Source organism: Hippichthys cyanospilos, chromosome 6 (genome assembly GCF_059441005.1).
Source record: "Hippichthys cyanospilos isolate Australia breed blue-spotted pipefish chromosome 6, RoL_Hcya_1.0, whole genome shotgun sequence".
Taxonomy (NCBI): Eukaryota; Metazoa; Chordata; class Actinopteri; order Syngnathiformes; family Syngnathidae; genus Hippichthys; species Hippichthys cyanospilos.
Window position 1 is genome coordinate 19,431,766 of NC_142374.1, and position 23,323 is coordinate 19,455,088.

A 23,323-nucleotide genomic window follows, 5' to 3' on the forward strand; every position below is an offset into this window, starting at 1 on the left:
CCAAAAATATGCTTTAATATTGTCTTTGTGGAATATTAATTAACCAGCAAAGTCCACTTTTTTTTTGTTTGTTTGTTTAGCTCGATGGGCGGCCATTTTTTTTTAACTTGCTGTTTTTGCAGGGCCAGGTAAGGGGCGCCCAAAGGTAAGGGGCGCCCAATCACCTCTCAGCTGGTAAACATCACCTGACCAATCTCAGAAAATAGCTGAGCCGTGATAGGTCATTACCTGAGAGACTGTGATGTCATCTTCCGGCAACAAGTGGCAAAATGGACGGATGAAAAAAAAACAACTTTGTTTTTACTGGATTTATTTATGTTCTACAAATTTAAATTTATCGGAGTACAGTTTAGAATAGTGACCCAGGGATTATATTATTTATATATTTAAAAAAAAAAGTTGACTTCAAATGATATTTTAATTACAAACATGGGTTTGAACCGGGTTTACTTTACTGCGTTTCGATAAATTTCAACAATGAAAATCAATTCCATAAGTCAAAATACCAGCCAACATGTTAGTTCGGCCGTCCAATTCAAGACAACAATTTGTGTCTCAATCTGATGCGAGCTGACTCATGATGAGCAACACACTAAGAGTAGATTGTGTTGAAAGCGCCAGGGCACGCGCACGCACGCACGCTCACGCGCACGCACAAAGGCGGGGTTTGTTTCACACACACAAACACACACGCGCACTTGTACGTACAAGAGAGATCCGAGAATGCGTGTTAACAGACAAGAAGTAGACACAGACGCACAACGAGAGCGTCGGGGTGCAACCGCACAATTATGGTCGCTATAAATTGTAAATTCGTCTTATTTTGACGAGTTACGGGACTATCATGCCCAGCGCTAGCGTGTCCGTGCGGAGTTTATCCGAAGTGGAGAAACACCTCAGTAGCCGGATGGTGAGTTGTGGTTTTTCTTGTTCTTGTTGTTTCTCGTGTGTCGACTGTCATCTTTTTTGACACTTTGTGTCGTCATTTGTGTTTAATGTGCGAAAATAAACATACGAACTAGTGACAACAGGCGCTCGGCTCGCAGTCACGCTGCGTTCACGTTCGGAGTAGAAATGTCGGAAAAGGGACTTTCGAAGATCATTCAAGAAAATGGAGTGAGTTACTCAAAATTTTTGCAATCAACATACCAGTGCTCGGAACTCTAGTTAATTTTCGGCATTTTCCTAGTCTTACGGACTTCTTAGTCTAATGTGACGTCATGTAAAGTTATCTCATAAAGGGAAGTTTTAAAGTGCAACATCAGCTACTTTGTCACAAGATTGAGTTGCTTTGTTGGCTGACAAATTGCAATTTTGTAGAAGAAAAATCAAAACAGCTGTATAACAGAGGAGGGCTGAATTTTGTAAAATGTATTTCTCCATGTTCTCATGGAAAACGTGGTTATTTGAATATTATTTCTGATTTTTAGTCATTGTATTTTGTACACACACAAAGCACACAATCTTAAAGAAATAATGCACAGTGCAATGTATAGAATGTAAATGCAATGCAGAAAAGTAAAAATACGAATTTATGCACTTCCAAAGATCATAACTCAGCTCAACCACAGAGTGGATGTTAGTTTATTACAAATTACTGCATCTGAACTATTTTCACTGTAATACATGTATTTGATTTTTTGTTTTTGTTTGTTTATACATTTTATTTTTGCATCATTTATTTTTTTGCAGTTGATGAAAATTGCCATTTTGGGGGTCTTAAAAGTCATACTTTCAAGATACAGGGATAGCGCCTGACGCCAAGGTGTAAAATATCTCCATTTTGGATTATATGGCAAAAATGTGGAATTGTGCACGACCTATGACATTTTTGGACTTAGAAGACTTGGTAACCTGAATGTTTTGACTTTTTTGAGTATTTGGAAGTTTGAATTTTGTCAATTATGACAGCCTGAAAGGTACTATTTTGGTCCATTTTAATCTTGTGGGATTTTTTTTTTTTTTTGGTGTACAAACTGAATCTGAAAATCCCGAAATTTTGTCAATATTTTACTTCAATGACTCAAAATGTCGAATGCATCATAACATAGAGTTTCGGCCCCACTTTGGACATTTAAAGCCCCCAAATATGTCCAATGCTTTGATGGCTTCATTTGGTTGTGAAATTAACTATTTGGGATAGTCCATCTAAAAACATTGACCCAGTAATGTTGACTCGCTGATGTAGTCCTTATCTGAAATATAATTCAACAAAATAAGGGTTGAAATATATGTATATATATATATATATATATATATATATATATATATATATATATATATATATATATGTATGTATGTATATACCCATTTAGACTAACTTGTAACCTGTATGATTGCTATAAAAAGTAGTTAGCTGTTAAAAGTTGATTTCTTTTGGCAACATTAAAAAGCATACAGTTTTAGATATATTTATACAATTTTTAGAGGTACTTATCCCATGTATAGTTGGTGCTGCAAGTGGAGGGAGCGGCAAAAGGTTTTCTCTTTGCTAGAGGGGCCTTTGCAAAATATAATTGAGAAGCACTGCTCTTTGTAACAATACTTTAATATAAGTGACATCTTATTCAGAGCCACTGAATAATATTCTCTCTCGAGAGAGATTTCCGAGTCGGCCACTCTCTTGCAGAGATAAGGAAAACAAAATATTCGAACCAGCTGTCAGTATGATGCAGTGCAGGCCCACCCCGCTGCACGGATAGCAGATGGTGTCAGTGTAAAATGACTTTTTTTTTCTCTGACAAGGCAATTGTTCGATTTCCATACAAACTGGTTTGCAGCAGTAAAACCTCAAGTTCAACGGTTGGTGTTTGTTGACGTTCGCCTCTGGAACGAGGCGCCGTTTGCCTTCGAGTCTCGGCCTGATGTTGTTCCTTCTCAGTAACTAATTGTGCGGCACAAATGAACAAATGAGGTCCCTTTTTGAGGCCTATCTGCCGTCTCCCAGAGGCGCATTTGCTTGAACGTGACTCTTAGTAGTCACAGTAATGACTTGCTTTTATTAACTATGTCATCACCTACTTTATTTTTTTATATACTGCATCTGTGTGATATTTTGTCCATTCCTTTTTGCTTTATATTAAAGGCATTTCTTATCAAAGCAGAAGCATTAAAAAGACACCAGGGAGCTGAAATTTCACTCAGATGGTGATGACAAGTCAAAGTTCAACCGCTTAGTTATCACAGTACCAAGAGTGTGCCATCCCTCGGTTAAAATAGAAGATAATGACAAAAAATGTCAAAATCCTGCACAAAGGACAATCGTGGACAACACGATCCCGAACCAGCCGCAATAGGCAGAGGTTAGGGCTGCAAAAATCATCAAACTTCAATTGCAATCATAATGAACTCTTAAAAGCGTGAACTTACATCTTTGGGATTGAATGAGTTAAACGTGACTGACTAGTCTCATGTTTAATGTTATATCACAGCTGACTGTTTTAAAAAAAAAAAAAAGAAAAGAAAAGTACATAGCTTGAGTGGCAACTGACCTTCCTGTTGCCTCTTGGTGGAATTCTTGCTGATCTTTTTTTTTTTTTTTTTCATCAAACTGCCAGCAGCTGTTGAGTGGATACACACGTAAAGAAAAAACAAACAAAATTGAAACGATGACGCTCCCCGTTGCTCTGGTCTTTGCTGTTTCCCGTTTCTCAGCGGGTGACAAGCCGCCGAAGGGAATCCAAAATAAGCGGAACGGCCGGGCTTTGCTCGAGCTTTCTGCTGAAAAGCGACGGTTTGTTGCATCTTGGCGAGCCGGCGCCAGCCGGATGCTTCCCCCGGCGCTGCACTTTTGATCCGCATTATTCAAATGAGTGCAAATGCTGCTCCTTGGCGTTTTCTATGGAAATATGGCTTCATACCAGGAAAACCTCCGTCCATCTTTTTTTCTCTCTCTTGTTATGTATACAGTACATATTTATACATACCGTATTTTTGGGTCTTTAAGTCATAGCAGCAACGCTGGTCGTAACATCAGATATTTACGCAGAAAGATGGTATTTGGAAGCTTTAAAAAAAAAAAAAGTATTAAAAAAACTTTCAAATTTCCTGCTTACAGCAACATCCTATCTTCAAGACTGAACATGCCCGCATATATAACCCAACATATTCATAGAAAATGGATGGCATATATATATATATATATATATATATATATATATATATATATATATGTATATAGATATATATATATATATGTATGTATGTATGTATGTAAAATGTATATATGATCTTCAAAATTAGATGCATGTATATAAATGTGTATGGGTGTGTATATAAGTGTGTATATATGTACATATATACATACTGAGCAGTAAATATGTTATATTCTGCAGCTAAATGACTGTTTAAATAATTTGAGGTGGTAAGGATCTGTTATTGTACATTTGCAGATGAGATCTAGATGAAGCAGCATCAGATGCTCTTGCCGATTACAGCTGTGAGACGCCTCACTTCCTCATTTTGACCGCTCTTTGCCCGCGTTGGCTTTGTTTTGGTACTTCCTGCAAATATTAGAACTTACTTTCACGTTGAGTGCTGAGATCATTTGTGCTTATCCAGCAGTATTGGTTTTACATGTAAGCACGATAACGTATTTTTCAGATCTTTTTTGGCGTTTTAAGTCGTGCATTTGGTGCCTGGGCCATGTGTTTTAATACCACCATGTTGTAATTGTACCTATTGTAAGAATGTCTTGTAAACTTCCAGCATTCTGATACTTTAGCTGCGAAATCTTGATTTCACGATTTTGCTCATTTTCTGATCGATTTTTAAAATAGCAAATTAGTCTCTGAATTGCATTTATCACCTAGCCCTACATTAGCTTTTTTGTTCATGTCATTCGTCACGGCTGTAATTCAGGCTGGGTGCTTTGCATTTATGTGGTAGGCGAAACTTGAGCTACTTGTGTGGTAAGCAGGCTCCTTCTTATAAAGAATGCGCTTCCATTTTCATGTCTTCCAAAATGTACCCTTCCCTCCACAACAGGTTATGCCAAACACAATGGGAGCCAATCAGTGTCCCTTTCAGGGCGTGGTTGACCTTTGTTTTCCAACCTCCCATCTCAAGCACAAGAAACCCCATACAAAAAAAAAAGATCTAATCAGTGTACAGAAAGCATAAAGTTCAAGATAAAAATTTGCATAATACAATAATTCCTGAACTATGTCTTTAAGTAATTAATTGCAATTAATGTTATTTTGACATCCCTAATCTTATGAAACTGTGTGTTTAGCTAGCAAAAATTGGCTGTATTCATTTTTGCTCTGAGTAGCCAATCGGAGGACAGAAAAATGATGACATGACCTAGGATTGGTGAAACAACCCGACATGGACAATTTGAAATCTGGTTGGATACACAACAATCAGCTCCTTTGTTAATAGGATTTACGGCAGACTAGAATAACATGGCAACACATGCTGAAATCTGATTGGACACACACAGAAAATACACGACGCAGTTTAGCCTAGACAGGGGTGTCCAAACTCCGTCCTCAAGGGCAGCTACCCTTCACGTTTTTGAAGATTCCGTCCTCCAACGTACCTGATTCAAATGAGTTTATCGGCAAGCTCAACAGAAGAAAAATAATGACCCGAATTATTTGAATCAGGTCTTGGAGGATGGAAATATCAAAAACATGCAAGATCATGGCTCTCGAGAACCAATTTGGACACCCCCCCCTTCCCCTAGAGACTTTAGTGGGAACTTCATAACTAGGTCATGGTGTTGGTGGACTGACGCAGGGGGCTATGTAGGGCAGCGTGGAGCCACTGTGGGGTGCTCATAAAGGATGAGATGAGGGGGAGCCCCTAACCCCCCAAAATAAAGGTTCTGTCTTCTTCATGGGTGACATAGTAACAGAATGTGACACTTATTTAATTTGGTGCATTGGTATGAAAACATGGCGGAGAGGTTGCAAACCCAAAATGCAGGGAGACAACAAGGAACACCTGGGCATGACACAATAGGTGCACGGAGATTGGCACACATAAGGGAAGCAGGTTAACAAGGACAGGTGGACGCAATCAAAGTAAGACGCAAGTGGACCAGAAACATGAACTTAAAAACATAAACAAGACCCTACCAATAAACCCACAACTCCAAAAGACAAGAAAAACAACAAAAAGCCAGAACAGAAAACCCAAACACATGAAATACCAAACAGAACATAGCCGAAAAAAAATACTGATGAAACATATTGCACATTTACTAATTAGATGTTTATTTATTTTTTCTATGCAATAGTGGAACTAACAGAGCTCCCGGGCTGTCTCCCACTTCTGACAGCACCAAATTGCTTTTTTTAGGTTAAAGGTCAAAAGCAGTGCACAGGCTTATCGCTGCAAGTGATGACAACTCATAGATAGGAGCGCGCTTCAAATAGATCAAACTGTGGCATCGTCAGATGATCGATCGCCGCTGGCGCGAGACCCGAATGGAAGACGCACCTGGCCCGTTATCCGCCGAGGCGTTTTGACTCTTACTTTGTAGTCCGGCCAAAGCAAGACCAAGCATATGAGCCGCTCTCGTGACTCCAGAAAACACACTATAAAGATCCATCCACGCACAGAATTCTATGAAATGAAATCCATTTTCTGTGAAGTGGAAAAAGCAAACTGCATGCTTTTTAATTGAATTGGCCTGGTTTCTACTACTGGAGCTGACTTGAGTTCAATTCGAGTGCCTGTGGATGAAGCCGCCTAGCTAAATGAATTAGCAGCGCAGAGAGGGAAAACAATGTACTCTCGCATCTCAGCTGAGGAACTTGGCCTACTTTTCATTTTGTTGCTCGCAAACTCATGCAGGCCTTCCCCAAGGGTGTCTGAGGTTCGGTGAGGTCTTTGGGGGGGGGGGTGCGTTGCGGGGCGGGGGATTAGGAGGTCTTTGGGGGCGGCTGGAGACGGCAGAAGGGGATGAAAACGGAGGACAGGAAGCAGATGGCGACAGGAGCCTGGCGGTTACACCGTTTTCAAAATGGACAGCAGCAGGCGGTTTTGGGTCAACAAGTGTTTTTCAAAGTCAGAAAAATGAGATCGGGATCCAAAAGCTGCACAAGAAGCAGTGAGAGGATAGGAGTGTCCAAACTTTTTCAGGCGTACATACGGAAAAATGGAATTATAAAGAGTCACTGTAAATGTTTCAAAAGTGACAAGTGATTTGACAAACAGTGGTACCTCTACTTAGGAAAATCTTTTGTCTCGAAAAAATTCAGGTTGCAAAACAATTCTTTGGAAAAATATTACCTCTTGTTACAAAGGAAAATTCAGGATACGAAATTTGCGAACATTGTTGGTGTATAATAATGAGACACTAGCGCTCCACCAGTTACACGGTAGAACTAACAAATGTAAAATTGACTTTTGGCTGCTGTAAACAAACTGCTGAACACTTTTTGAATCTCTTGTTAATTAGCCTGCTTTCGCATCAGGCTGCATATTACAGAGAGAGTTGAACAATCACAGAAAGTACTTTGCATGACCCTAAACCAAACTTAAGTAAACTTCTATGCTCAAAACTATCGCTAAATAAATATTATTTCTCCTGTAGACTTGTAAATTATGCTTAGAGCATTAGAAATTAATATCAAAAAGTACAAATAAAACAAGCTCAATAGAGTTCTCTGCACGCTCCACCAACAGAAAGACAAACAAATGTACTGCATTCATATTGTCAACTGCTACATTTAGTATTAATTTAAAGGGTTTTGGAGGGGGGAGGGGTCTTAGAACAGATTTGACTACTTACATGTAAAAAGAGTTTCGAGGCGGATATTTTTAGTCGGCTTATTTTTTACATAGCGCATTTTCCGGATTATAAGGCATACCTAATAGCCTTAAATTATTTCAAAAGGTATACCGTGAGTTTTTATTTTTGGGGACTAAAAACAATTCATCGCCATGTAAATTCTTCATTTTTACCTCTGCATTTTAGTTATGAATATATTTTTTAATTACAATTTTGAATACACCATGTTTGAAATTTTGATATGCTATGATGCTCCAATTTTGAAGGAATTTATATGGGGACGAGGCACAAAAAAATCTTTGTGTTTTTGTGTAAAGGAAGCTCGATTTTATGAAATAAATCCAGAAACTTTTTTTTAAATCAACAAAAAAATATATTTTAAGGGTTTTTTGTTTGAAATTTGATTTAAAAACATTATGTTTGCTATTAATAGAATCACAATATTCTTTTAAACTTTTGATTGGTCTTGGCATTGATGTAAAATCTTTTAATGTAATCGAGGTATTTTTCTCCCAATCTATCAGATAGTACTTTCCGCAAATCATAATTTCTGATTGTTTATTGATAAAGTTTGACTAATTTATCTGATTGTTCTCCCTTTTGCGCGGCTCCATCTAGTGGATACATGTTGCAATCCCAGCCACCATTGTAGCTTCTATTCTATGCACCTTATAGTGCGGTGCGTATTATACATGAAAAGCGTTTTAAAATAGACCATTCATTGAAGGTACGCCTTATAATCCGGTGCGCCTTATAGTGCGGAAAATACGGTGCGTACTTGAACGTCTCAGGCATAATCTTACCCCTTATTTGTAGAGCGGATCACCCTTGTATCGACCATGACCTCAGATTTCAAGTCTGCTGCCGGCCAAACAAATAACTTTTAAGGTTTTCAGGGAACTCTGAAGACTTGAACTGGGTTTTGAATGAATTTCAAACTGATTTAATCGAAGAATCCATTAGAAGTTTTGGGAATGCCCAGCCAACTGAAACCGAATGGGTAAATTTCCATGTCATTGACTTGCATTAAGGTTTGATTTTGCAATTCCAATTTAGTGTTTACTCACGGATGACTTACTATTTGAACTCGCCAGACCTGTTGCGAGCAAAGAATGCGGCGAAGAATCTGGTTTTGCCATCAACGCCCGCACTGTTCACTTTCACGTCTTCTATACTCGTTTATCCGGCATACGATGGAGCTAGCAAAAGAGATGGGAGCATGCCTCGGGGGATTTCAGCCCCCGCGCTTCCACCTTTCTCTCTCTGTGCTGTGTTGTCTTTACACAACACAAGGCCCATTCTCTAGCTCAGCGGCCGGGAAAAAGGCACACTTTGTCACCGGCCACCTCCGTCCGCAGCTAAGCCGCCTCATGTGCGCTGACATCATCGCCGACGTTCGTGTCTTTGCCGCCTGCGGGCGGCAGGCATTAGCGTCCTTTTGGGCCAACCTGTTTGCTCACTTGAGGAGTCTGTCGTCTTACCTTAAACAACCCCCCAAAAGCAAATAAAGACAATTCTGTTGACAGAACCTTGCTAGGTTTGTGTTAAAAAAAAAAAAAAAAAACACCAATATACTTTAGGTTACTTCTTATGCTATTTGAAGGGTTTTGCAGGGTACCAAAACACCTAGGGCTGCACGATTAATCGAATTTTAATCGCGATCTCGATTTCGGCTGCCGCAATTAATTAAGCTGATCTTCTGTGATATTAACGTTTGAAAAGTCAAGCACTTTTTTTTTTATTACAAGTCAAATCAAGCACTTTGTCATCATACCACCGGGGGCAATGTTTCCCACGTGTTTGCATGACAAAAGCCTCTGCTTTTCTCACCCTAATATATTTTTTACCTGTGCGAAATGGCGTTGAGTTTCTCACCTGATTCCTAATATAATAGCTGTCAATTTATACTCATTTTGAAAAATCCTATGAATGTGGTTTGAAATGTCCAAAAATGACATTTTGCCTGCTTATTTGATAAAAAAAATCTTAAAAGTAAATAATGTGCTTGTTTTTAAGTAGGCTTATTTTTTTTCATTGGTTTGCACTCAGCAAGTTATCTGTTACCTGTGTGCCGAGTTCTTGCCATGTCTTGTGAATTTGTTTTAATTATTTACTTCATTCATTTATTTATTTTAGTTTATTATAATTATTTGTAAGTATCAAGCCTTGAATCCTTATTTATATTTTGCTTGTTTTTAAAAAAGGGCACTAAATACACATTTTTGACCAAACATGATGAATAATCGTTATTTCAATATTGAGCAAAATAATCGTGATTATTATTTTGGGCATTATCACGCAGCCCTAAAACACTTGATTCTTAAAGAGTTAATTATCAATTGTTTTTTTAATTAATAAAATATTGGTTTGTTTGTTGGTACGAACTGAACTCAACGGGTTAGGTGCTCCAGTATGATTTCTTTCAGTCATGCGCGACTGCGTGTTTCGTAGAGGCACTTGATACGTAATCGAAATGTTACGTGTTACTGCAAAAAGCACCAAGTGCTTAAAGTCTGAGCCATTGGCTGGCAGTCGTGTGTTTATATTTGTTCGCGAATAGCTCAGTTGTTTGAGGATTGTGGCGGCTTTGTGAGGCCCGCGCGCTAGATCGGATTATTAAAAATTATGTATGCTGTACTTAAGCAAAAGTGGGAGTCACCTGCAGAGAAAAAAACAAAACTTCAGTACATTTAAAACTAATCTGTCATTGTTGTCATGAATATTTTCGGTGTTTGCATGCAGTTACCTTATTTTCCAGACTATAAGGCGCACCCAAAAGCCTTCAATTTTCTCAAAAGCAGACAGTGCGCCTTATACAGCGCATAGAGTACAAGTTTTCATTTTTGGGGATGAAAAAATAAAATAATAGCCATTTAAATCCTTCAGTTTTTACCTTTGCTTTTGTTTTACATGTATTTTTTTTTTTTTTTTTTACAATTAAAGTTTTTATAACACCCTGTTTGAAATTTTGATATGTTATATATGCTCCAATTTTGAAGCAATTTAAATGGGGACAAGATGCAAAAACCTCAAGTTTTTATAAAAGAAAGCATGGTATTATAAAATAAATCCAGAAACTGTTTTTAAATCAACAAAACAATAAATTTCAAGGTTTTTGGTTGCAATTTTACTACAAAAATTGAGTTTAATTTTTAATTGAATCTTAATTATACTCTTTTAAACTTGATTTTTCTTGGCATTGATCTAAACAGTATTTGAATGTAAATCGAGGTAATTTTTTTCCCATTCTTCATATAGTACTTTCCACAAATCTTTTTTTCTGAATTTCTGGTTGTCTATTAATAAAATTTGACAGCTCCATCTAGTGGATGTATAACGCAACCCCAGCCACTATTGTAGCTTCTATTCTATGCGCTCCATAATGCGGCGTGCCTTATATAAGAAAAAAAAAGTTTATTTAAAATAGGGCATTCATTGAACGCGTGCCTTAAAGTGCGGTAAATACTGTACTTGAAAACGAGAACGACCCCTTTTCAGTTGTCCTCATGCAAAGGTAAGGGCAGCATCTTGAGATTTAGACACTTAAAAAGAAATAATAAAAAATTCGATAGTCGTAGATAATCGCTTTATTTATTTTTTACTTTTTACAATTCTGTAATTTAACCGTTTACAGCAGTTTGACACAAGTAACATTGGTGGCATTATTTAACACACAAATCCATCCCCTAATCTTGTCTCTTATCTATATAACTTAAAATTTGTTGCAAAGTTACTTCTGCAGACCTTGTCTTTCAAAAGCAAAATATTCATTTCTACAAGCAACGATTGCACCACTTCACACACAGCATAAAGCCGCACTTTGCTTTAAAAAACATAGTGCAACATAAATTATGCATAAATGTATTAAATATGACGCATATTCATCTACGAGCAACACAAGCAGCTATTGACTCCTAATGAAATGCATTGGGATAATTAAACTAATTATCTGATTGATTGGTTATTGTATTTTCACAACTAAAAATCGGAATGGCTTAAAAAAAAAAAAAAAATCTATTGGACGGACCGAATTTGTACTCTTGCGTGATCGTAACACTGCTGCGCGTATATAACACAGCGCATTGGACTAACACCCAGTTTGGATCAACGCGTGAGCGAAACCAATTCAATTCTGTCCGCTGCTACGTTCAACTTCCTCCAGACTTTTCTCGCACATTCAGTCAGACGTGCTCAGCGGGATTCAACCTATCGGGTTTCACTTCCTCAGTCTTTATTAACTCGCGGTTGGTTTACAGGGCAAACGTCGGGCAAAGGGATTTCACAAACCACGTTGACATTATGGCTGACCTACATAGGATACGCACGCTCCACTTGTCTCGCGCACACTGATCGCTATTATCTGAAATTTGTCTCCCGCATGGCGTATTATCAGCAAACAGGATTTGATGGTAACCCAGACACATGTGTCCAATAAGAGCATTACATACTCACCCAGATGGTTGCCATCAGATATGATGTATCCTCGCTACGAAAAGGACAAAAGCAGCCTACAATGCAGTGAATGGACGTTTGAGGGTTGAATGGATGCTGTCTGCAAAAGATGGCACATTTGTCAAAATTTCAAGCGTGAAACAAGATAAGTTGGTTCAACATGGCAGCCGTTCTCAAATATGGATTTCTGCAGGTGTAGGAAAATCAAACTTAATTTAATGCAGGTATCGGAAAATCAAATTTAATGCAGTGACAAGAAGTATGTTTTCTTTTCAAATTAAGAGCAAATCAATTGGAACACAATGAAGCTGCTTGTTTAATTGCGCTACTGCAGCTCCTTTGCCAAAATTTGTATACCTTTGTCGCGAGTGAATTTTCTGGTGTTGCTCAATGGCCGGGAGGTTCGGACTGCACTCTGGCGTGAAAAAAAATCTTAATCTACATGTGAAGAACTCTATAAAATCTTGATTTTCACCAACCATTTTGCAGTTGTGATTTTAATCATTTTTGATTGCAGTAATAAACCCAGAAAATATCTATTTAAATGGTTGGATATAGTTAAAAATACATCTGTAACAAATACTTGAACAACAATAATGTATACAAATTTTAAAAAATCATTCAATATTACGTATCTTTTATTAATCTCAGAATTCAATTCTAGTATTTATTTATTTTCAAGTGTTTCAAGATTTTTTTCATCAATAATACTTTGAACTTGTTCAGGGAGTGCCCCCCCCCCCACACATACACACACACACCAACACTCACACACACCCACTCACTTGCCAAGGCTGCTATTAAATAAGATTATTATTAAATAAGATTATTTGCTAGATAAGATTATTATACAGGTTAGTCTAAAACTGAAAAAAAAAGAGTGCATAAAAAATAAAAGCATAAAAAATAAAAGTATATGATGTCAATCCTTATTTTAGCAATTACACTGGGGATCAGCCCCACTTTTTGAAAAGGACTGAGTTAAGGGGTACTCGGCTGAAATCATATTTCACCCAAACTTTTGTTGATTTCAGGACCGGAGCGCCGAGGGCAGCTTTCTCAACCTGTCGGCGTCGACCATGCGTCGGGGTTCCTCGGAAAACAACCTGGACCTGGACCTGAGCGATTCCGCTCCTTCCCCGTCGCTTTTCTTGGAGTTCCAGCGCAGCCGCTCCTGCTTGGACAACCTGCAGCAAAAGATCCTGAAAGTGACGGAGCAGCTGAAGATCGAGCAGACGGCGCGAGACGACAATGTCGCCGAGTACCTGAAGCTGGTGAACAGCGCCGACAAGCAGCAGGTGGGCCGCATCAAGCAGGTGTTTGAGAAGAAGAACCAGAAGTCGGCGCAAAACATCGCCCAGATGCAGAAGAAGCTGGAGCAATACCACCGCAAAATGAAGGACAGCGAAGCGCAAAACGCCCCGTCCTCGCAGGTGTCCGGCGGCAAACACAGCACCATACCGAGGGAATCCCGCCGGGAGCTGCTGAGGGACATGACGGGCAGCGGCCGCCACCCGACCATGGACAAGATCAAGACCATCGGGCCCGGCGTGTCCCTCTCGCCTCCGTTCTTTTTCAACAAACCCAGAGAATTCGCCAACCTCATCAGGAACAAATTCGGCAGCGCCGACAACATTGCCCACATAAAGACCCCCATGGAGGCGTCCGCTCCGCTGCCCGACGAAGCGGCGGCGGCGGCGAAGGGGCTGAGTGGCAGTACCTCAATGGTGGGCAAGCCCAAATACCCCAGCGACGACGACGAGTGCTCCTCGGGGAGTGCCTCCAATTCGGCAGACAGTAATGGACTGGCGGCGGCGGCCGCGCAGCCGCAGAGCCGGCCTGTAGGGGGCGACGCCCACCCCGCACTGGCAACCAGTTTGGAGGAGGCCAGAGTCATTAAAGATGCGCAGAACCAGCTGGAGGAGGACATGGAGGAGATCAAGGCCCAGTTCCAGAAAGAGTTTGGCATCATCACCCAAACGCTGCAGGAGGAGCGATACAGGTCGGTGGGATGACGGAACCGCGATCGAACAATTTTAGATGGGACTCCCCAAAGATGGACGCTCCAGTTTGCCAGCTGGATTTTTAGTCATGACTCACCTGCCAACCATATTAGTTTTTTGACATTTAAAAGAGTGCCCTCTACTGGTGATTGTGCATCAGCAAAGTTGTTTCCAGCTTTGAAATTTACCATGAACTAGCGTCACACTGCCTATCTCTGTTGAAATTAACGAGTATACCCGTCAATGGTAGCGAAGTAGTTAAAAGCTAATCGGAAAGGCGTGTAGAAAGCGGCCTGTGCGAACATTTGAAATGCCACAAACAAGAGACTGCTAACAGTGGAAAAAGCCTGACTCGTTTTTTTTTCATGGTCAAAGAAGACTGTTCTTGTTACAGTGTAAGTATAATTCTTGGATACAATTATCTTGTAGGTCATGAAAATGTCAAAATGCTCAAAAATGGCTGCAATGAAGCAAACGTTGAAAATGACCCAATTACAGACCGGCCTAAAATTTGTATCTTTTTGAACCAACTGTCTGGGGTGCTTTATGCAAGAGAACTTAATTTTTGCGGTTGTCTTGTAGAAAATGACACAAAATTAGGTCAAATCGACCCAAATATTGGATCGGTCCTTGTCTGACCCGTCATTGCGTTTTCAGTGGTTCCAATATCGTTTAGGCCAGTAAAATATCCGTTTTCGTTGTTCCAGGTACTCGCGATTGGAGGACCAACTGAACGACCTGACGGAGCTCCACCAACACGAGATGACGGACCTGAAGCAAGAACTGGCCAGCATTGAGGAGCGTGTGGCCTACCAGGCTCAGGAGAGAGCCCGCGATATTCAGGTAGCTGGAGAACCGCCAGCCGTATTCTCTACATTTTGGGTCATTATGTGGTTTTTTTTTTAATTAATTTTTTTGTAATTCTCACGACGACATGTGATTCTGATGGCCATTACCGAAGATACTTAAACCAGGGGTGTCCAAACTATTTCCTCCTCATACAGAAAAATAGACATAAAAGACATGTTTTTTTTTTTTTTTTCCTTAGCAATTAAACTTGCTCTTGTGACTATTAAATAAGAGCATTATCTATAAAAATTGTATAAATATAACCTTGCTATTGAGAGCAACGCTGTCAAGAAATGGTCACACTAAATTACTACAGTGCTCAATAAGCTTAAAATTAAGAGGAGCATTAGCCACGTGTGTCATCACTCTATTCATAAATGAAAAAAAATATAGTTACTGGACTGTAAGTATTTTACATGACGCTGGCAAGGAAAGAGAAAGAAAATGTCAACAAATTAACTACTTTTTTACAGGTTACAGGTTAGTTTGATGCAGAAAAAAACAGACAAAGTGCCTGAAATAATTAAAAAAAAATATGCTAAACTTTATTTTATTGCAATTTCACAAATCAAAGTGTCCGAATCTGTGCCCTGTGCCCCTGTAGCCTTTTTTAGCACATAATGCTACATCAAAGCTTTCTGTTAACTCTTTTTCAGTGCCAAGCGTTATCAGAAAAGATAACCTTGAGATGGCCAGTATATTTAGCATTTTCAGATTGACAGAATGTGGGCTATGTCTATGTAAATTTGGGTGGTATCATATGAAAGATTGACTTCCATTCTTTAGTTATAATGGCTACGTTGTATGTGTGGAAACAGTGCCATCCAATGGTCACAGTTAGCACTACAGTGCTCCATTGGCTTATATCAGGTAAGCATTTGTCAAGGATGTCAACTACCCTCCATAAAACAAAACATATTTGATGATAAATTTATTATTGTTATTACTATTTTAGAAGACGAGAATTCTCATCCATGGCAGTTAAAGGTGATAAGGTAAATTTTTTCCACACTTAGAGCACTGTCTACCATCAGCTTGCAGGCCATGACAAAATGTTATTGTAGTATTTTTCGCTGACTGCTAAAATGTAAATGGCGAGCCGCAAATGGCCCTACGCCATAGTTTGGACACCCATGTAGTAAACCCTATTTGATATATATATATATATATATATAATCATCAGTCATCGGAATTTATATATTTTCTAATTTGGCGTCCGCCAGGAAGCGCTGGAGTCGTGCCAGACTCGCGTGTCCAAGCTGGAGCTCCAGCAGCAACAGCAGCAGACGGCGCAGCTGGAGAGCGGCGACGCCCGGGTTCTGCTGGGTCGCAGCATCAACATCATGCTCGCCATCATCACCGTCATCCTGGTGTGCGTTTCCACCGCCGCAAAATTCGCCGCACCTCTCATGAGGAGCCGCCAGCACGTGGTGGCCACCTTGATGGCCGTCTGCTTCCTCACCGTGTTCTGGAAGAACTGGGAGCGCTTGCAGTTCGCCATAGACAGACTGCTGGTGCCGGCTTAACCGCGACGTCCGACGACCAGCTGTCAGGTGATTGGTTGTACAATCGTCTGCAGGCGGATGTCGCCCCCTTTTTTTTGTTTTGTAGACTCGGACTGAAATGAAATGATTTTGTCTCGTGCTTCAAGATCAATCTACCTAATAATTCCATTTAACCTTGGTCTTTCTATTTATAAAATACTATACAGTGAACCCCTGTTTATCGCGGGGGCGGGGTTATGTTGAAGACCCACCCACGACAGGTGAAGAACCCGCAAAAGAGTATTTAAAAAATAGCCGACATTAAATTAAACTCATTTTAATGTATTTCTTAGGGCCTGTTCTCACTGTCTTGTCAAAAATTGTCAGATTTCTGTATATCGTTTAAATTGTACGTATTGCATACCGTTTAGAACTGACGTTAGCAACAACGCAAAGTTAAACATTTGATATTTAAATGCCAAAATGTTCAAGCTAACCATGTCATTTCATCTATGGCTTATCACTATCTTAATCCTAAAGTGTAATGTGAAATGCCACAGACAGGCTAACGGAAATTAGAACGTGTTAACTGATGCACACAACAGCAAAGTAGCTTCAAATTAGTTAAAGGTAACATAACAACAAAAAAGAAACACGTTCAATCAAACCATGTAAATTTTAATGGAAAACTTGATAGCGTAATGTTTCTAACGTATAACATGAAACAACCTACATACAGTAAAATTTGTTTTAACAGGTGCACACAACATCAAAAAATGTTTTATTCAACACCAAAATGTTCAAACCAACCATGTAATATGTTCTAATCCCGTTGAAGCATAATAAGTCATGTTAAACACGAAAATGTTCATACAAACTATGTACCGGTAATTTGGTTGAATGGATATTTGATAGCTAAATGCTAACATATAATGTGAAGCACATTAGATGGCTAACAGAAATTAGCACACACGACAACAAAAAGTAAACATTTTATGTTAAATACCCAAATGTTCAAGCAAAACATGAAATTTGGTAGAATGAATGTCTAATAGCTTCATGCTAACATAATCTTAAATGCATTAGATACGCTAACAGAAATTAGCAAAAGTCTGGTTAAAATTGACACACAGCAACAAATACTTAAACACCAAATTTTGAAGAAAAAAAACATGAAATTTTGTTTAAAAGACATCTTATAACTTAATGCTAATGTGTAACCAATAGCAACATAGATGACCCAACAGAATTTAGCATAGGTTTTGCAGAAGGTAAAACGGACACACAACAACAACAAAAAAATGAAACATTTTATACTTCAAAATGTTCAAACTGATGTTAAGAAGTCTAAATGCTAACGTATAATGTAAAATGTCATAGCAAGGCTAACGGAAATTAGCATAGGCGTTTCAGTACTGTGGACAAAAATTTTAATGAAAAAATTAAATGTGGCTTTAAAAAATGTGGACAATGCACTTTAATAAAAAACAAACAAAAAAAATTCCGGTGCGTTCAAAGACGGCGATAAAGCAGGGGTTCACTGCATCACCCAATTAAAACAGGGACCAAAATGATTTTGGGGGGGGGGGGGGGTAGGAACATTTATTTTATTTTACATTGAAAAACTATGCGCACAAGCACAAAATGATGACAAAACCTGACCCACAGCCATGAAGGTATAAAATAAATTTTTTTAAAAATGCAACCGCTGTTCAGGTACATACACTCAAGGACAAAATATTAGGTACACACACAACTAATTCAATGTTTTGTCTCAAAGAACTGCCTTTGCAAAGATTTGTAATCAATTTAGCTTAAAAAATTCCGGGGGTATTGGATCGGGAATTGGTATACGCAAAGTCGATAGAATCCGAGGAATCGTGCAATCATGGCTGACCGACTATCTTGTAAGTAGAAAGCAACATGTGCAGTTAAATGAAGTCAGATCAGAGCTAATGCAAGAAGTTTGGAGTTCCCCAGGGATCAATACTCGGTCCTCAAAAAAACTAAACACATCCTCTTTTAGTGCTTTCGTAATGGCGGTTTTACACACAATACTCGTGCAAGTGTACCTAATGAAGTGTCCACTGGATGTTATTTCTTTCTATGTAAAATTTGCACATATTTAAATTGACTAACGTCTCACACAATATCCTTTCTTTTTTAACGGGGTGCCGCTAGTAGTTAGCATAAGTGCCTCTGACTTGTGAGGTTCTTTGTTCGAATTCCGGTTCGGGCCTTTATTTATGGATCCTTACATGTTCTGGCGTGGCTTTCTGTATTACCCCGAAATGTGTCTTAGGTCTACTGAGGGTTGGGGGATATGCCCCCCAGTTTTTTTGTTCGGTGTCATTCTGGATGATTGTGATCTTAATGGAGTCGATCGAAGTTTAGATATAAAAAAATCTCCCATTTGGCAATTTAGCTAGTTTTCAAATAGTCCCATTTTAAAAATGTATTCAATTAATTTGACTTGTTGCCCAGCCCTACCGAAGACGCTTAAATCAGGGGTGTCTAAACTTGTTTTTGCAAGGGCCACTCTAAAATTTTTCAAATTTAATTTTGACACATGATTGGTGACAATGTAAAAACTCTAAGCAAAAAAAAAAAGTCATCTTAGTAAATTATCCATATTTTCTTGTGTTCATATCCATAGCTTGTATACAGTTTTGGTTGCGTGTTAAGTGTTTCAGATTTCCCACATTGTGAGCGGTCAGTAAACGCCTCAACAGTGTAAAGTTGTCCTAATTTTGTAAATCGTTTTAAAGGTGTAATAATGACAATTATTTGTGAATATTTTTTTCCTTCAACCACTAAAATAGTTCCTATCCATACATATGTTGGTTAAAAAAAAAAAAAAAAGCAAAAGAAAAATGGTAATGGTCTGTTTTTGTAGCCTGTAACATGATGACGACTCTTTCAGAAATAACCATTAACTGGTTCATTTGACTCGTTTATTAGTGTTTTGGCATATACAAAATCATAAATGTGGTGAAACACCGATGGTGCGCAACATTGGGTATTTATGGCAAAATGAACTCGAGCTGCGTCTCGAAAAACCGGAAAACTGCTTCGACTTCAACGTCCATTTATGAGACGTTCAATGACCACTCACAATGTGGGAAGTCTGATACACTTAACCTGCAACAAGAATAAATGAAGAGTATAGGAAATGATGACATTCGTTTGGTTTTGCTATAGTTTTGAAATTGTCACTAACATAGAAAATACCAAAATTTGACCTTAAAATTAAGGGCGCATCCAATATTTGGGGAATTACAGTAAATGAAATTACTCGTAGTGTTACTTAAATTTTTCAACTTCCTTCATCAATCTGCTGACCACAATTTACTTATTTAAAGCACCTTGGTGACAAATTTAAACGACAACCGCAAATGGCCCCGGGCCATAGTTTGGACACCCCCGCTCTAAAAAAAATGTCCACTTTTATGTATAAAAACTTTTTTGTCATGTGATAACATAAACTGCCGACCAGTCCACTGTTATGGAATGTTTTTTTTTTGTTTTCCGTCCTTTTGTCACAAACAGAGGCGTCTTTTTTTTTTTTTTTAAATGTTCCAGTTGTTTTTCGAGTGCAATATCCACTTTTGACAAAATAAAATGTGATTTGGGGCTTTTGGGTGAAAACGAATGCAAGGTCAAAGTGCATTTTAGGTTCATCCTGCAATTTCACCCTGAAGTCAGATTTTCAGAACTTCCTATGAATAGTGCTTTTTCTTGACTCCGAGCATTTTTTTTTTTTCGTAAACCTTCTTAAGAGCGAGAGTGCTGTGCTGTATAAATGTTACTTGCGGCGGGCGCTTCGTCGCCTGCCTTGCTGCCGGAGATCTATCGGCTCCTGGAGGTCCTGCTCAGCTCTGATAAGACCTCATCTCATTTCTCCAGGGCCACACAGCACATTTTTTTGTTTTTGTTTTGTTGTTGTTTTTTTTTTTTTTTGGGGTGGGGGCTTATACTGTGATACTTTAATCTCAAAATATCCTTGAAGGATAACGGGAGCACATTCCAGAAGCAGTTTAGCAATAAACTGCAAAAATAATCATTTATGTTGGTGTGGCGAGTGTTACATCATATTTTGAACTTGAGTAGCAAGTAGATGTGGGAAAAAATGGCTGATAGAGTTAAAAATACAGATACATTTCTTTGATTAATTTGTACACAAGATTGCTTAAGTAAAATTATGGAGGTCTGTGGAAAAAAAATAACGCTTTGGGCCAATTTTGACAGTGTAAACAATACATTTTTGAAGTAAAACACATGATTACTTAACCGCCGCCGTTCATGTTTTACTTTTTAATTTTTTTCCAAATGTTGGTTTACAGACTGAATCTTAAGGATTTGCCTTCAGAACCACGTTGTCATACATAGATATGAATAACTAAAAAATGTTGCCCACATTTTAATTGTCATAAAACTAGCTTCTTTTTTTTTAGTTTTAAGGGCTGACGCGGATGGCATTAATATTGTGCAGGTGTACCTAATGAAGTGGCCCGATAAGTGGACAAATTTTGTTTACGCGCTCACCTCTGGTGCACTGTGATCAATCATTTGTTATCGCCTGCATTTGATGTGCCTTTTGTCTTAAATTAAAACCTTTTTAATCAACACCGAGTATGTATTTCGTAGTTTTTGATTCCTATCTCGCTCCATTTGAGGGTTAAAGACGTCAGCAGCTTGCGATACGTCTCTTAGCCACCAGAGGGCGTAAACGTACAAACGCGGTGGTCATTTTAATCGCATTTGTTGTATTTTGTTTTAAAACCTTTTCGATCAGCACTCCCGGTTATGTCGTATTTATCCACTAGGTGTAGTCTATATTTGTTCTATAGTTTTTAATGCATTCTAAGATACCCTACTACACTTAAGACCTATCTGACGTCACCAGCAATTGTAATTGCATTTGATGCGCCATTTGTCCTAAATTGAAAAAAAATAGTCAACATTTCGCTGTGTGTGGTTACTGTATAATAGTAGATTTTTTTCAAAGCATTCCTACCACCAAACAAAGAATGAAATTATGTAAAAGATACGAGGAAAAAAACTTACTATGCTCGAGGCCTCTATGACGTCACCGGCACCAGATTGCGCTTCTTGTCTTGGCCACTAGACAGCGCAAGTGTAGCAAGAATCATCCACACATGGTTGTATTAAAAATACGTCATGGATACATAGAAAAAAACAAGATAAAGCGTTATCTAAAGTACTGCGGCAGTCGCGACTTAATTTTCTGTTTTGCTTGGCACCTCAAATGGATTTTAACTTGTTTTATCCACAAAAGTCTGAATAGTACGCCTTTAAAATACATTTCCATCTCTAACATGTCAGGATTTCCTCACTTAAAGTTTCCCGAGCATAATTTGTTCTTATTGTAATTTTTAAACAAGAGTTAATGGATCAAAAAAGTGGAATTATGTCACGAAATCAGATAAAACGAAAAGGCTTAACATTTTGAAAAAAAATAGTCTTACTCATGGCTTTACGTATAATTAAAAACGTTAATTCATTTTTGACATAATGGCAAATAATTTAATCGCCTCGTATGTTAAAAAAAATCCCTTTTGTTACTTTTAGTAACTACTTACTTTTTTGACAGCAGAGTATGGTGCAGAATTTCACCAGCCACAATAACAAGCGATGACTCACCGCAGGAAAACACAATACAGGTAAAGTGTCACCTCGCATGCTATCACAATACCTGCCATGACACTGGGAGACACATTTTTTTCTTATTTCTTTCGAATGTCTGCCGGTACTCAATGTCTATTTTTTTCACCGATTCTGCCACTTGAGCAGAAAGTGAGGCCTTGATGGACGGATAGCTTAACTTTTGGGGGGATCTGCTTTTGTGCAAACTTGTCAGAGTGCTTGGACAACAACAACAACAACCACATTGACACGCACGCCATTTCACATGCAAATGCGCTTCAGTTCCTCGCCACTAGATGGCGGAAAAAGCTCTGCTTTTGCTAATTACCAAAAAACCAGAGAAGAACGGCAGACATTAATTTTAAAATGCTTGCATTTTTTTGTGTGTAACTGGGAGTTTTTTTTTTTTAAAACACAAACTAAAACTGTTGAGTGCAATTTTTCTACGGAATAATTTACAAGCTGACCAAAGGTTTGTGGCTCAGCTTGGAGGTAAGCGGAAAAAGAGGTAAGCGGTGATTATTACCAAAAATGTGCTTTTGAAGGTATTAAATATACATGAATACAAATCTTTCAATTTTACATAATACTACATACTACATATTATTCGAGTACTTTGTAATCAATTACTTAAAAACAAAAAAAAATCAATCTCACACTAATACTTTATTTTGAGTAAAAGATTACTTTAATATTCATTTAGTACTTGAAGTAATCCATTACCCAAATCCGTTACCCAAAGTAATTAATTATTTTATCAGTGAACTACTCATAGTTATCCTTTACTACTATCTAAAATATTCAATTATTTTGGCACTGAATTACCTCAAGTAAAGGATTACTTTGGTGCTTACTTAAATATTTGATTACTTGAGTGCTAAAGGAATTGAATGCTTAATATGTTTGCTGAAAGTAATCATTTACTTTAATACTTATTTATCTAAAATGTTCAATTACTGTCGTGCTGAATTACCTAAAGTAATGATTACTTTGGTGCTTATTGAAGTAATGGATTACTGGAGTACTCGTAAAGTATTTGATTACATTAGTGCTCAATTCATTTAGTAACAACCATTTTTGTCAAACACTTGAAAAAAACCTGAAAGAAATGTAAATAAAAGCCT

General features: G+C 38.3%; 1 protein-coding gene across 2 annotated transcripts; it reads left to right on the top strand.

The window, feature by feature from the left end:
* Window positions 1-717: 717 nt before the first annotated feature.
* On the top strand, window positions 718-21,160 carry LOC148422678 (transmembrane and coiled-coil domain protein 3-like). Of its 2 annotated transcripts, none has more exons than XM_088417273.1 (4): window positions 718-910; window positions 13,231-14,198; window positions 14,907-15,042; window positions 16,272-21,160. In XM_088417273.1, the coding sequence occupies exons 1-4, from the start codon at window positions 845-847 to the stop codon at window positions 16,572-16,574; spliced, it is 1,473 nt and encodes a 490-aa protein (XP_088273399.1). In that variant the 5' UTR covers window positions 718-844; the 3' UTR covers window positions 16,575-21,160. The 2 variants fall into 2 exon arrangements, with proteins under 2 accessions (XP_088273399.1, XP_088273400.1); XM_088417274.1 differs by lacking the exon at window positions 718-910 and adding an exon at window positions 1,068-1,116.
* The last annotated feature ends 2,163 nt before the right edge of the window (window positions 21,161-23,323 follow it).